The sequence below is a fragment of the Papilio xuthus genome, unplaced genomic scaffold (assembly GCF_000836235.2).
Source record: "Papilio xuthus unplaced genomic scaffold, Pxut_1.1 DF826945.1, whole genome shotgun sequence".
NCBI lineage: Eukaryota > Metazoa > Arthropoda > Insecta > Lepidoptera > Papilionidae > Papilio > Papilio xuthus.
The window spans coordinates 4188464-4203994 of record NW_013531704.1 but is presented as its reverse complement, the minus strand read 5'-3'; the positions used below and the strand labels follow the sequence as shown (position 1 = coordinate 4203994).

At 32.4% G+C, this 15531-nt stretch overlaps 1 protein-coding gene across 1 annotated transcript in view; it reads left to right on the top strand.

Moving 5' to 3' along the window:
- Msr-110 (DUF3736 domain-containing protein Msr-110) overlaps positions 1-15531 on the top strand; it is a 34939-nt gene that overhangs the window by 782 nt on the left and 18626 nt on the right. Inside the window, exons 2-4 of the mRNA XM_013316960.1 lie at positions 4628-4840; positions 12584-12751; positions 15099-15274. Of these exons, the coding sequence (XP_013172414.1) occupies positions 4628-4840; positions 12584-12751; positions 15099-15274 (557 nt within the window). The remainder of the gene's footprint in view (positions 1-4627; positions 4841-12583; positions 12752-15098; positions 15275-15531) is intronic.

Sequence of the window (15531 nt, the reverse complement as noted above, 5' to 3'; positions counted from 1 at the left end):
TAATCTGTAGAAATTTAGTGCAATTTCTGAGAACCGACAAGAGACCTCCATAAGATATGTGCTAGTAAATGTGAGATTTCATTGTTCTATTGTAGTTGTCCATTTATTATTATAATCAAGCATCTATTATATAATTAGAAGTAGTCACGAGATAAGAGTAATGCTACAAAAAATAATAAGATGCATGTTTAATAGATCAAGTTTTTTCATTGTGCTCGGATAGAATTGGTGCTTAGTAATGCGTTGAATTCTTTTCTATTTAAATAATCTATTTGAGATGTTATTTCTAAGTAATAACATCGTCACTCTGAATCAATATTACTGGATGTAGACTTTTCACAAATCATTATTTTTAATTATTAAAACATTTATCCTTTTCAAAAACAAATAAAAACTAAATTATGTATCATGTATGGCGTAAGTTTTTTAATATTAGTATTTTGGTTAGTGTTCAGTCGAAATAAGTTAATTTTGCGTATTTAATCTGTTATGTTTGGCAGTCCATAGATTTTATATTTAAAAATGTGATCAAAGTCACTATTTGATCTGTGTTTCTTTGAATAATGTAACTTTCTAATTTGAAAATGCTGGATGTATTATTGTGGATGTGCACACCCCCAAAAATAATTTCTTTGTTTTTATGATGAAGTTGACCGATGAAAATTTAAAAAAAGAATTTAATCAAGTTTATTTCGATGAGCAAATTTTGAAATAGGTTGCATTTCTAATCCGAGCATTTATATTTGTGGCTAATTCATCGCGCAACTTTAAAAAAACATTGAGGTACACTAAAATCTGTTTGCAATTATTTAAAAGAAACAATCATTATTATGCATTAAAACAAGTTGCATGATAATCTGTATTCTGCGATTTTATTTCCTCCGGTATTTTTTTTAGTCCGTCAACAGAAGGAAAAACCCGGCATTGTAATAAACGTCGCAACGGAGTGAAATCGTTATAGGTACCGACCAGTCGCAGCGGTGGACATAACAATGGCGTTTGCGTCATATCCTACCACTTTTAGTGACTTCATAAAAAACTTATTGTTTACAAAGATATTTATGACTGTATTATAATGTACAAAATATACTTTATATTATACATAAAGACAGTTGATTCTTGATAGATTTGCATACGGAAATCAAATGCATAACAAAATGTGGAGGCATATTACGACAATAAGAAATTAACACATTAATGTTATACCTATATCCAATCTAAATATAAACGTACACAGACTACCAGTCCATGTAAATAACCAAACGACTAGGGATGTTTATGGTTCATAATTAAGCTAAATAAAGTTTTATTTAAGTGAAGCAATCAAGAGTGACTTATGATTGAGAAATTATTGAACCTTCTAGAACCGTTTGTAAAATTTGTCTATAAAGATATTCCTAACAATACATTTAAGTTGTTTTAAGAAAAGTGTGCACGTCCTTAAAAGTCAATAAAATTTTTCTTTAGCTGTTGTAGGTTTTAAGGCGACTAAGATTATTCATTTGTCCTTTTTATCACATATAACAAGCCTTGGTATTTTTCAATAAATATCACGTACTCATGAAGTATAATTTCTATTTGTTATCACACAATGCTATTTATTGTAAGAGACTAAAAGGATTCTTTCTTTGTCTTTTTGAGTTATGTTCGATGATAATAGTATAAAGCGATGATGCAAAGCGTTGCGATGCATTTTTATCAACATTACAATACGGTGTAACCACGTTTTCCCTGCTCTTACTCATCGCCATTTATTTATTCCTGCCCGTGTTGATTTTATCAATAAGTCGACGTGCATATTTCGAAATCAGAACACGTTTTTTTTATTTATAACATTTTGTTTTGTTTTCAGCTAGATACCTATTTTAAAACTAAAAAAAATTGTTGATTCATCCAATACTTCAAGGACAAAATTTATAACGAAATTATTTTACGTCCTAATTTAATCATAATAAGAAAAGTTGATTACTAATTAAGTTATTTATCATTAATTCTACGTTATCATAAAGTTTTAAGTTTCTAAAGTATTCGTTATTCCCACAAAGAATGATATTCGTTTTAAATATAATGGTAAACGTGAGCATTTGAATTTCGTTTAATTGACTAGGTGACCGTTAGAGTGGTTCCACAAGCGAGAACTTCCGTGCCGCGTGGGCTTGTTAAAACATTAGTCCCAGTAATGTTCATACCCACATTACGTCATGTCAAACATTGTAGCTCAAATAAGGAATAATCCATATGTCTGCAGTATTGAATAATGTTATTCTACGAACTTCACTTTTTAAAGGTACATAAGTCAATTACATATTATAAGGCGTCTATTAAATTTAGTTGTGTTCTTAAAATATGGATAGCTAATGATAAGGGCCTTGTTATGAAAATATATAACTTGAATTCCCCAAATATTGTAGAATTCACAAACTTAATTGTACTCTTTATTTACTATCTGGGTCTGGATATAAAATATTGTATATGCATAGTACTTGTTCGCATTAGCATTGAGATTTCTTGGACCTAAAGCCTATAAGACATCAGCTTTCTATTGTGATATCGCATTAGGCTTTTTATTAGAAAGTTAATGTAGTTATTATTAAACAATTAATATCTCCTACTTCAAAAACAAGTAGATAGCTTGGAGAAGTTTGTTATATTATCACAATATTATAGAATTTATTTTTTAAATTTTCTGCTATTTTCCACAAAATCAAAACAGTATCTCGGTATGTTTTATGTAGCGTAGTAATACAAGGTCGAAAAAAAATGTAGCTCGCTTCGGCATTAGACAATATCTTTATGTTTTTCATTTAAAAACAAAACTACATTCCATGGCCATCTTTATTGCTTTCAGAATAATAATGTTATTATATAATAACATGAAATTATGAAAACCAATTGGACCTTCAATTAATGATGGTTATAAAACACCATTAGATTCAGGTTAGACCTGCCTTTTTTCTATAGCTTTTGTTTGAATTAACATGACATTTCTCTTCTACCGTTATTATGAACAACTAGCTGTCGCCCGTGACTCCATCCAAGCGGAATTTAAAAAAAGTAATTAGTACCCTATGTGTTCTTCCAGACTGTGTTCTAAATTTATGTCAAATTTCAGTGAAAACTATGCTGCCATTATGAAGATACTTTCAAACAAACATCCATCTATCCATAAAAACATTCGCAATTATAATATTAGTAAGATTTCAACGTATATTATAACAATATTTTCAATATGAATTTAGTTTTTAAATGTTCAATATTTATGTTTTGATAATAATTGTCGTGTGACACTAGGGTCATTTGAAGTGTTTGGATTTTTTAGTCATTTCTTGCTCATTGTGGAACGAGGTTGAATTATCCAGGGATCAGATTTTTTTCTTTTGTATGAATTAATTCTTCTTCACAATTCTCGATTCTGGTTAAAAGATTAAACGTAGAATAAGTATCACAGGATTACATAAATGGTTTGGATCGTTGCTCCGCCGCTACGGCAGTATCTTTCCGGTGAAAGTTCTTTTAAGATTGCATTCAAAAACCAGCGAAATCTTTCGCGAGCATGACGATGTCAATTTGTAACTTCGTAATTTGATTTTCCACTTTACTTTTCTCGATGTAACTGCAGTGATCCGTGTCTAAATAATATGTCTACAATCCAAACGTAGTAATTAAAATACGAAAAATAGATAAGAATTACTTTTTGAGATTAAAAAGAAACTGAAGATAATTTTCGAGAGTACTAATATGTGAAACTAATATTCTGATTAGAATTTTTTCAAGTATCTAAAGCGAAGAAACCATTGACGTTGATAAAACGAATTCGTGCAATTATAAAATAAGATGGCGTTAGGAGATGAGATCGAGAATCGATTTGCACTTTTACGCTAAATAAATTAACATCCTATGTCCAATACAATATTTTACTGCATGTGTCATGGAATTTTCCATTCTTATTATATATAAATTATGTGAATATTGCTTTTGCTTGCGTTTATATTTTAACTAAATATTTGTTAAATATATGTGACTTGAAGTGTATACTGAGATGTATTCTCAGTGGTCCAAGGCCGATGTACCGAGTATGGCGATGTGGGTTTGATTCAAACAGATCCGCTCGTGTGGCTATAAAGTGAACGTTACTGTGTACGATGCCAACTAGCATACGGCCCTCCAATACTAATGTTCAAGCCATTTGCATTTGATGTACAAGTACATACAATTGTACTGTATTTTATAAAGGATTATCTTGATTTATAAAAAGCGACAACACTGTTCATTATTAGAATATCTATCATGTAATGATTCGTTCCTTTCCCTGTAGAAAGTAAAAGTAAAATATTTTAGTGAAAATTTCTGAGCTATGAAGTCACAACTTAATTTATGAAACATTTAATTTAGAAAAGTATTGTAAAAATTGAGAAGATTTCGCCCAATAAGCTGTCCCGAATAAAAACCTAAAGTAAACAAACAAATAATTGTAACTGTAGAAACGTGTTTTATATTTTCATTGCATATGTTGTTAATTTGTCGATATGATAATTGAAGTAGTCATTAGTGTAAAAAGTTCGATTTTTATTTGGAAAATCGTTTAAATAATTCTGAATATTTTTTTAATAATTTCTTTACTTTATAGGCGTATCGTCAAAGAGTGTCTTCATCGGTGCAAATAGCGAGGATCGCGGCGGTGACGATCATTGCATCGTCCTTCATCCTGGGCTCTTTCATCTTGGCTTCGAGCTGGGTGGCCGCCCGCGCATCCTGCCACCAGTTGGAGCAGTTGGACGCTATGCTGGATAAAGAACTAGCACTGGAAGGAAGGAGCTACGGGAACGATGGACTCGTTGCGGTAAGTACATTACTTTTATAGCAACACAACTATTATAGCGCCACCTAAATTTTATGGAAAATGTAACTGTTGATAAGTTAGTGTTTCGACTAAGTATTTTGTTTACGATTTACTGTTCCCACCGCATCCAAGTCTTACGTTTTAATTTTGGTTGTGTTTTGTGTTTTTATTACATATGTATCTCATGACACAGGTTCAATTTCAGAGGAAATTCGAAATATAAATGATAATTATTTTAACATTCAATAAGTGTCAAAACGTGTTTGTGCCGCATAGTTTGTTGACCTTAAATTTTAGGTAACTATGAGTACACATTTGATATTCATAGTAAGTCGTCTTCGTGGGAATATATTTGTGATGTGCTTTGAATTAAAAACATTACTGTTTAAATGACTAATAATATTGACCTACTGAGTTTACGAATAGCTTGGTAATTTTTATTCCACAGTCAAACACGAGCAGTCACATTTTCAAGACTGTAAACAAATAACATAATTCAAAAATAATATTTTAAGAGTATACAAAAGCGATTATTATTACTTTATTATGATTTAAATTTTAATAATCTAGTTAACTAATTTAAATATGAAAACATGAAATTCCTAAGTAATGTTTGATTCAATAGCACCTGGCAATATTTTTATAACAATCAAAGGCCGTGTTATCTGTTATAGTGAGTCATAGCTTAGAACATTTTATAAACCAAAACTATAAGAATAGTGTTGCTTTTCAAGAATTTTCTATCATAACTTTAGTTCAATATTATTTAGATAAGGATGTGCGATTACATGCTGCCCATTAAATTGCGGTTACATAAATTATATACAACTAGCATCTATGATTGATTTTGTATATACAAATATATAAATGAAGTTCTTATGTTGATCGTGTCCTCTAATATCATAGTTTAGTTCCTTATATGAATAAAAATAGTTGTGGTTACTTGTCAGTTGTTATTTTTATTCTCCATCTGTTTATCCGGTGTGTTATGTAATAGTTGCGGTCGTGTTTATATTTGTGAAGTTTTTAGTTGGAACTTTTAAGCAGTATCAGGTCGCGTTGCGAGACACTCGACCGGTTCACCTTGAATCTTCACGTATGTTGTGCAAGCGACTCTTTTGATGTTAGATAGTATAACTGTAGGTAAATTAGAAGGTTATATTAATTGTTACATTTGCTTTCGGTAGTAGTTACATTGTTCATTGATCTGTAAGCAATACTATAGTACAATTATCGAGGCAATGCGAAGTTTAGTATGAATGAAATGCTGGTAATTTGTTGTTGCTATAAGTTAATAGTAATTCTATTGTAACGAACAGAGATAATATTAAGTTGAAGTATGTTAAGATTGGGATATAGGAATTCTTTTAATGTTTATTTAATTAGAGAAACGAAAGTTAAAGTTGTGCCTTTACAATGAAAAACATTCGTGAACGTATATTTTTGAATACCTATAATGCTAGCTAGTATAACTTCGTTTTTAGTCTGTTTTTATATTAGGCTTTCTTTTCACTGAAGGCCCTTAAACTTACATAAACTATACATATTACATAATGTATTTATACATATTGGAGTGTGAAACTGTCACGCATATGCGTTATGTAACAAGACGTGTCTATTATTTGTTATTGAGTAACATGTTACAAAGCCTTTGTTGTACATCTCCAGTTGTATTTCGAACCTTCTGTTCGCATTATCTGTTTGCACTTTCACTGCTTATTTATGTTCGTAATCAGTTTTATTGACGTAAATAGTTCTGACATTTATTTTAACTCTCTCTTTGCTGAATTAACGTAAATTAAATCAAATTGATGTTTTAGTTCCATCTTTTTATAGTATTTTTTATTTGTAGAAAAGTCTTCGTTTTTGTCATAAACAACTGTGAATTGTAATACATCTATGTTTTTGTATTTATATTTTCTTTTTCCTCTATATTTCGTATTATTAAATTGAGTTACAATTTTGATGTAGCACAGTTCATCAGGGACTTACTTATGGCATCACTTGAGTACTTACTTACTTTTCGATTTGCAATAAAATCTTTGAAGCACAACGTTAGGAACGAAGCGATTAAGTTGCGACAACAGTTTCGCAATCACAACCGTCCCTTGCGGATGTCTTTAGTCGCAGATTACATAAGACAATGTAGAAAAAAACTTGATTTTTTCTCAGCCAAGACGCTAAGTAACAATTTAACTGTGTATTTATGTACAATGTTGTTTACATTTCATAATACACAAAGTTTGCAATTGCTTAAAAAAGGAAGTTCTCACGACTTTTGACGGAATACAATAGATATAAATTGATTAAAACAATTTGATGCATTAATTAATCAAACTTTTCCCTTTGATTTTACCAGATTACTAAGACAACGAATAACGATTTACTAAAACTGCGGTTTATTGTTTTTAATCGAACGTTACTTTAATGGATTATAAAGTCTTATCGATTTTCACGATTAATGACAGGCGATTATTCAAAGTGATATCTTCCTCACTTTCTAGGTGAACGTTAATGTTTCTAACAGACATACGTTACATTGGAAACGCATCGCTATGGCCGGCTGTTCCGTTGAGATGCACCCGCGACCCGGGGTCAATGACCGAGTCCGCAACTTTCGCCACACGAACACTCACATATATTTTCGCCAACTCTGTCGCTATTGGTAAGCCTTGAGGCGCTTTTATGATGTCGCTCGTTCTAAACATCGAACTATGACACGAATTTTACGTACACCGTCTATAATATTATAGAGTTTATTTAAAACTTGAAAAACAGAAATTCAAATGACTAAAAGAATGCTCTCTCTACCTCTATGAGATTCAGTTTGAGGAAATGACATACAGAATTTATTGATGTTATAAATAAGAATGCTCTATTCTTGATATTTAAATCGGTGTAAAGCGATTGATCAGTAATAAACAGTAAAACCATTTGATAATAGCCTTTTATGGTTTCAAGCAATAGAAAGTAATTTAAAGAGCTTTGTTGTTTAATCTACGTTATAAAGTTGTAAGCGTGAACGAGTTAACTTTACGATCTGGTCTAGACTTTAAGTACAGTTTTACTTAGGTAATAACAATGTTATTGCCGCGTGTTAATTTCAATAAAGTTTTGTAGCGCTTGGTTAAGAGTTAAAATTCCTTAAAAGTAGACGAGAAATAGATTTGTGCCAGATTTCTATTTGTTTTTGTTGTTTCATTTTCGACTACACCAAAACTTTTTCGGTTTGGGTTACCATTGTTTAGTTCCAAGGCACGTCATGGCCATATAACTAAGACTTTTTTAATCCGTCAATATCCTGTACGTTTTAAATACATATTTCAAGGTAGAACTTGTTAGTTATTACTTTGTACATTTTTTAATGGTTACGTTAACGGTAGTAACGGCTACAAGACATGAGGTATGGAGGATGAACGTAATGCGTTTGTAATAGTCAGCTAATAACGCAAATTCATCATCACCTCTATGGCTCTATCCTACACATCCGTGGTCGGCGCGCGATTTATAAACCTTAATTTTATGACCTGTCGCCTGCCTGTCGTCTGCCCTACTTGGGATATGTCTAATAATGTACATTCCTTTATAAAAATACAAGAACATAGCAAATTCAAAACACATTCCTAAACTGACTTAGCACAGCGTTATTTTGTTGAATTTAACAAGACAGAAGAGGCTGACTTTTAAATCATGCCATGCAAAAATGATTTCCATTTTTTTAAAGTGTTTGTCATGCAAAATCGTAGATACTTATTCAATGTTCAGTACTGAATATACAAAGACTAAAGTTGTCTTTGTTGATTGAAACATGAATAACGTCTGTAATTGGCAACTACTTTCTATTCTATTCACATTCGCTTTATGGAACTATGTTAAAACGCATACCATAACAGCGATAATGCGTACATAACTCATAATATTTAACGTATGTATTGAAATATAAACATTTAAGATGCATACGTCGATGATTCGCACCTCGTGACCAATTGTGTTTTAATTTAACACGTTATAATTCTGCCAATAATATCTTGTTCTGAGTGTGAACAACCGTATACCTAAATGGGATGTGTGTTAATGTACGATTAACTTGAAGAAACTAAATATTTTTTTTATTTCTGCTAATTTAGCAACAAATTGATAACAAAAAAAAATCAAAACTTTACTTTGTCCAGTAGATTGAATGTCAATTAATAAAAGAATTCACATAAGCTATGTCAATTCAATTTTTTTAAAGATATATTTATCTTAAAATGTAATATTTGCTTCACAGTACAATAATTACTCTCTTCAAGGCATTAATTTCACGTCTCCAGTCAGTTCCAAAACACGATATCTAAGTTTAATAATTTTCATAATTTGACTTGATATCCTCTTTTGAATAAAGTTTTGAAGGTTGTTAGGAAACAAAATATTGTCTGAGTAAACAACGATTATAGCAGCGGATATGTTTAATTATCTACCTCTCTGTGAAGTTGTGTCTCGAATAGGAATTCAATCTCTGTTTGTTTTGTTCGATTTAATTAAATCATCGTTAAAATCTAAATAATCTATGCGTTGAAGAATATTATTCATTGTAAAAAAATGTTGTAAAAAATCATTTATCTTATGTTAACAATGTTTGATTTGTTTATGCAGATTCAATTGTAGGTTTAATTTTGTAATTTTCTATAGTTTTTGCTTAGTTCTCATCACGTGCGCATAACTACTAATGCTGGGGAAAACGGAAATGGATTATTTTACGCGTATGCGCAACAAAATGATTGTGCACATCAGACAACTCGCGCGTCCCGCCTACAGGCACGCTATTGGATAATTATTAACCTCATGTAATATTTAATTTGTGAATCTTATACTTGACTATTACTTGGATACAACTAAGAAAAAAATCAAGGTGCCTTGTCATTGTGACAGCGCGGTCGCGAAGGTTGCTCAAGCGACTAAATTGAAATGAAAACATTGAGTTGGCTTTATTATTATAGGAACCATCTAGAAATGCTCAGAATAAAATTATATGAATAATATTGTCGAAATGGATGCTTATTTTGAAATTATATAATATGCTTGATAAATGTTGTGTTTGGAGCATAACAATTTTTCGATTACACAATTGTTTGCTGGTGCGTGATAGTTTTGGTGTTACTAAAATTAATTTACTATTAGCAATTTTAACTATATGCATTAATAACATAATTTTATTTTACGTTGATGAAAATGATATGACCTAGCCCAAACCCACATGCATTAGCAAATAATAATTTACAATTAAAATGAACTTTACTTAACTAAAAATTACAAAGGTTAATTTGCATATTGGCTCATTATATGACCTAGAGTTTACATATTTTTACGTTGCATTTTTATTTCTGAAGTAACTTGGAGCTTGTTATTTTTATAATTTCAATGCTCATAGCGAAGCTTTTTAGAATTCAGATTTTAACAAAGCTTATAAAATTACAAAGAAATTATTTGTCAATATTTCAATATCACGAATCCATATATGCGACGATCAAGAACACAACAATTATAGGAAAATTAAGAATAACAGATTCGTTCAATAATCAATCAAACCTAAGTTGTATATAGTAACTTTCAGTAACTTACATACTAGAAGTTGAGTGTTCCTTAATTCTTCTCGTGTCAATCAAGATCCAGAATTACGTTTCTAGCAATCGATAAGGTGTCTTGGAATTGTAAACGCATGTGTAAGTTACATAAAATATCTTGGCTAGTCTGTGATTCATTCTGAGAAGTCTATGTGAGCGGTCACATGGAAAATAGATGATGTCGAAACGATACAGTTTATGCAAAATCTGATCTAAACGTAATTAGGAAATAGTACTAATATTCTGGCTTGGCACATTACTGAAGAGAACCTATTAGAACGATTTGAATTACGGTATATGTTATTCAAGCAGTGATAAAGGTAAAAATAACATTTTATCAAACGTAACAAAATTAGATGTTACTCAATTGTTAATCTAGGCGTTATGAAATTTTCCCTATATTATGCTATTCTATAATAACTTTTTGAAATGACTTAACTTTACAATAAATTATGAACGTTGTTTATAATAACCGTAACAAATTCGATGTCGGCACCGTTTAAAGAGTCTATTTTCAAATCTGTCTGTAGGTAGTTTCCTTGTTATCACGCAACGTTCGACTCTAGAGGTAATAACGGCAATGATCGTTTAAATTGTTTCGTAAATGCAGTAAAAAGTGTTGTTGTGGTGGGTGTACTGGCGGCGCACAATGCGACAATTGTGAGGCGACGTGGCGACTGTCGAGGCTACGTAATCGCCGGTGTTTTCTATCCGACGGCGCTCGCGAACATTCCCCGCTCGGCTGACCGCCGTTACTTGACACCGCTTCACGTCTGTTTTGCATTTGAACCGTCTCACATTTAAATCAACTATAAACCATCAGGTGAGCGGTATGAGAGAATCACCGGCTGACAGCTTTCGCATATATTTAACACGTTTAGTGCTACCCAATACCCTGCGAATTTACTGCCTCAAAGTCATAGTGCACTCAAAGTGTTAATTTACGTTGGCATACTTCTAATGGAACCTGCACAATATGTCGAGTGTTAGCTCTTTAATAATTTACGACTTGTTGCGTTTCGTCAAAATAGGCACCAGAATCTTAAACCTAATTTACCTTTTGATTGAATGTTTACAAATTTTAAATCATTAGTGTTTTAACACTGGTGTATTTCATGTTAGCAATAAAGAACATTCCCTTGTAATGTAAGAAGATCAATCTGTATAAATAGAGTGCTATACGATAATTTATTAAGCTTATGATTTTTATAAAACTACTTGACAATTTAAGATTCGTCTGTAAAATATAGTTAAAAGTCATAATAAAGGCATAAACATCTTTTAGAAGACTTGTTAGGAATATCTAAATAGACGGTGTTACGAAAATAATGCTTTGATTTTTAACAACAACCGACTGAGACTTTCAAGGTCAGAAGCAATGGTTTGCAGGTGAAGTAAATTACAATATTTTTGGAGTCGATGAGTGAATATTCGGTAGTGAAGTTTTTTATTAACGATGTGTAAATAAGTAGGTATAAATAAAATATAGTCCCTTCGAAAGAAGGTAGGTTCAATCAACATTTATTCCACTTTGTTGCAGGAGAGTGTTATTAATAATATATAAAAATTAAATTAGTATAATCGTAATACATATGAGTGTCTTAATTGCAGGCAATTACAATTAACCTTGTAACTATCATAAATGAATGTTTTTTTTAAAGTTGCAATCATTATTCCGTGTGAGAACTGCAACTGACTTGAACAATGATGGACAGTAATCCGCATATGTTAGTGCCTGCAAATATACCGTTTAAATGTCTAATGTTACGTAAGCGAATGTATGCAGCCGCCATTTTGCGATGAGTTAGCTTTTGACATGTTTTTCCTCGTTACAACGTTATAACTTATTCTCTAACTACGATTGAAATCTTTACTTTATCTTACCTCTGTCTTGGTAAATCGCATATAAATACAATTTCAACATTTTTATTACTATAGTCTACTCCTCTTCTATCGGCTCTCCTCCATTTTATTAGAAATTATTCTTCTTCAACTATTAAATAATTTTAAGAATGACACTAATATCAGTTAAATATCATTATTTCTGTTCTAAAACTGCTTTATTGATAATTTATCTGAGTGCGACTGCCACTATCGTACTGTACTTGTTATAAATGTAGGAATATTTTATTGTTTATAGGATGAGCCGCTGCCAATAGCGAACGCGCACGCTTTGCACGCGGACCCGCCGCAGCCTTCCAGCCTGCATTCAAGCTCGCAAGCCGCGCCGGCGCCACAGTCTGACAGTCATGTCAAGGAAGACCCCTTGAATCATGCGGAGTCGAAGATCGACGAAGACAAATTACAGGTAACACAATGTTTAATACATCACGAGACGCAATTTTCTTGTTTGTATATTTTCGTTCAGTTCGGTATTTTAATAAAAGAGTTTGGCATAGTACACATGTTGACCAAATGAACGTTATGAAATCTTATTATTTTGAATCTAATAATCACAAATTTTGAATGAGGGTTATACAAAGGTCACAGTTTGGGATAGATATTGCGAAAAACTGCGAGAAAGTAGTATTTTTAACATACACAAAGAGGTATAATTTCGTTTACATTTCCGCCAACAAAAGGTCATCGTGTCGATCTAAACTAAGAGAAAGTGAGCAGATATAGCATTTCTCATTATTCAAAGCGATAGAGAAGCCCCGAGGCGATTATCTTGTCCGACATGACCTGAACTGTTGACATTTCATGTAATGCATATTTATTAAAGATGCATACAATGTTTTGATTTACGTCTAGACTTTATAGTACCATCAATATTTGGTCCGAAGTCTCTGTTCTAGTCTACAAATAACATACAAGGAGTAATCTCTTTTAAAGTAGTAAAAAAGTACATAGTAATTTGAGAAAGTACTATTAGTCAAATATCAATAGATCTTTATAAAGTTATTATAAACAAGTCTTATGTTATGACTACACCGCTGTCGAATAAAAAAAAGAATTATTTTACAAAAATATTAGTATAGCAAGGCCGGTCAGACGGTGTTAAAAATGTAAACAAATTCACTTCTGGGTTACGATAGCGGTTAACAGGCGGTAAGCAGGAGAGCGTGACTAATATTGTTTTCGCAAAACAAAAGTGACATAGATTTTTTTAATTTTCTGCAAAAAGGTTTAAGATAAATTCAGATTTTGATTTGTAATACTCTGAAATTGATTTGACTGTTAAAGACTAACTTCAGAGTTATTGAACAATTATTTTAACTATTCCTTTTAATGTGACATGCGAAAAGACAATGCGGTAGTAAGTGATTAGCATGCGGTTTGCTCATTTTCTGAGCGAATCGAGAGCGTGGAATTACAAATGCCGGTGTTGTTGCGTTGCGTAATGTGCATTGTACAATTTAAATGAGCGGGTGTAAAGTGCACGCGATGGTGCGTGGCCTATGCAACTAATGACGTCACAGCTTTCACTAGCCCCTACCACCTCTGCATCCGCGCGCCCCCGCACGCCCTCGCGTTTGAGAAAGCGTACATCTCTCGAGATAATCTTCATAATTGTCTCAACGTGATCGAGATAAATGACTAGTCGTCACGTTTAATGTTCACTATTAGCTTTATAATGTCCGTCATCTCAATAAGCGAATAAGAATGAAATATACTATTTTACCACTTTGGAATACCCCTATAGGCATACAGAAAGGACACTAATATGTTACTCGCTTGATCTTACAAATGAGGAAATATACTTAGTGTTTAGAAGTATCTAATATACCTCGTGTTCTATTAATTATAAAAAAAGCTTGTATTGATATAAACCTCAAAAGAGAAAATAAGTGATGAGTTATCCTATCCTCTCCGAATACTGGGTTTATTTACAAACGGGGGGCGGTGGAACAATGGCGCGCGGCGCATTGTCTTGCGCAGGATGTCCGTGCGCATTGTGGCAGGTAAACAGCACAGAACGGGACATTCGACTGTACGGCACCTCATTTATTAACCACTAAATACCGTTTAAATTATGAATTTTGCAAAATTAGGCTAAATACGAAAAGTATCATGACATGAAATAGCCGGTAACGCAATTTCTCTTCCTCTGTTGTTGCGTATGTCCATGGGCGTCAGATCACTTAGTATTAGGCATGCTTCTGCTCATTTGCTCCGTACTTTTTTAAAAGAGCTAATCCACAGCTATTTTACTAGTACACTTACATTGTATAATTTCTTTCATTTACCACCATTCTTCTTTGGTCATATTTCTAAATACTGAACAGTTGTGATAAACCTATACATTCGCTTTTATCACAGTATTATGTTTTAAACTACCAATGAAATAGCTCGATGCACTCGATGGAGGAAATGTAATAAGGAAATGCTTGTTTTGCTTCTTCCTTCAATAAATTTAATGTTTAAAGTACTACGCCCACGTCACTCCGCAATTACGGAGATAGTCGTGATCGAATGAATATTTTGTATTACATGTAATTTCTTACATTATATAGAAATACTATGCGTTTCCTGACATCAACTTTTGATGTAGTTAACACAGAAGACGATTTTTGTATTAGGATAATTAATCTTATAACATAATAAGTCAGTGAAATTCACGCTTCTATTTGTCACAGAGGTGATGAATGAGTGAGTGAGAGGTGGTGATGATGAAACTACTAAGCGTGTTAATATGTTTATTATAATTGCAGAAAATCGACGATGACAATGTGAAACACGAAGCAGTGAACTCCGGCAGTGACGAGAGCTCCGAGTCCGATGGATCGGACGAGGAAGACGAGCTGGACGCCATCAGGCCCATGTTCAAGCTGCCAATACAGTTCGACCTTGATGAGCTCGCGGGAGCCTTCCTCGCCAACAACCAAAAGTAAGTTCACTCAGGAAAATAGATCAATAAAAAGAAGTAAAGGGTATCTTCACTTTATACGTTTAATATTTAACTGTAGTTAAATTTACTATTTGACTCATTGCTGTACGTAGTAACAAGCAAACCTGGCTTATACTAAGTATTGTATAGCGGAGGTCGTACGCTGACGGCGATTCTTTTAATAGTCGCCCTCGTGTTTATTTATGTTTTATGTAAAGTAAAATAATATCAGATGTCTCTTTTAAAATCGTATTTTC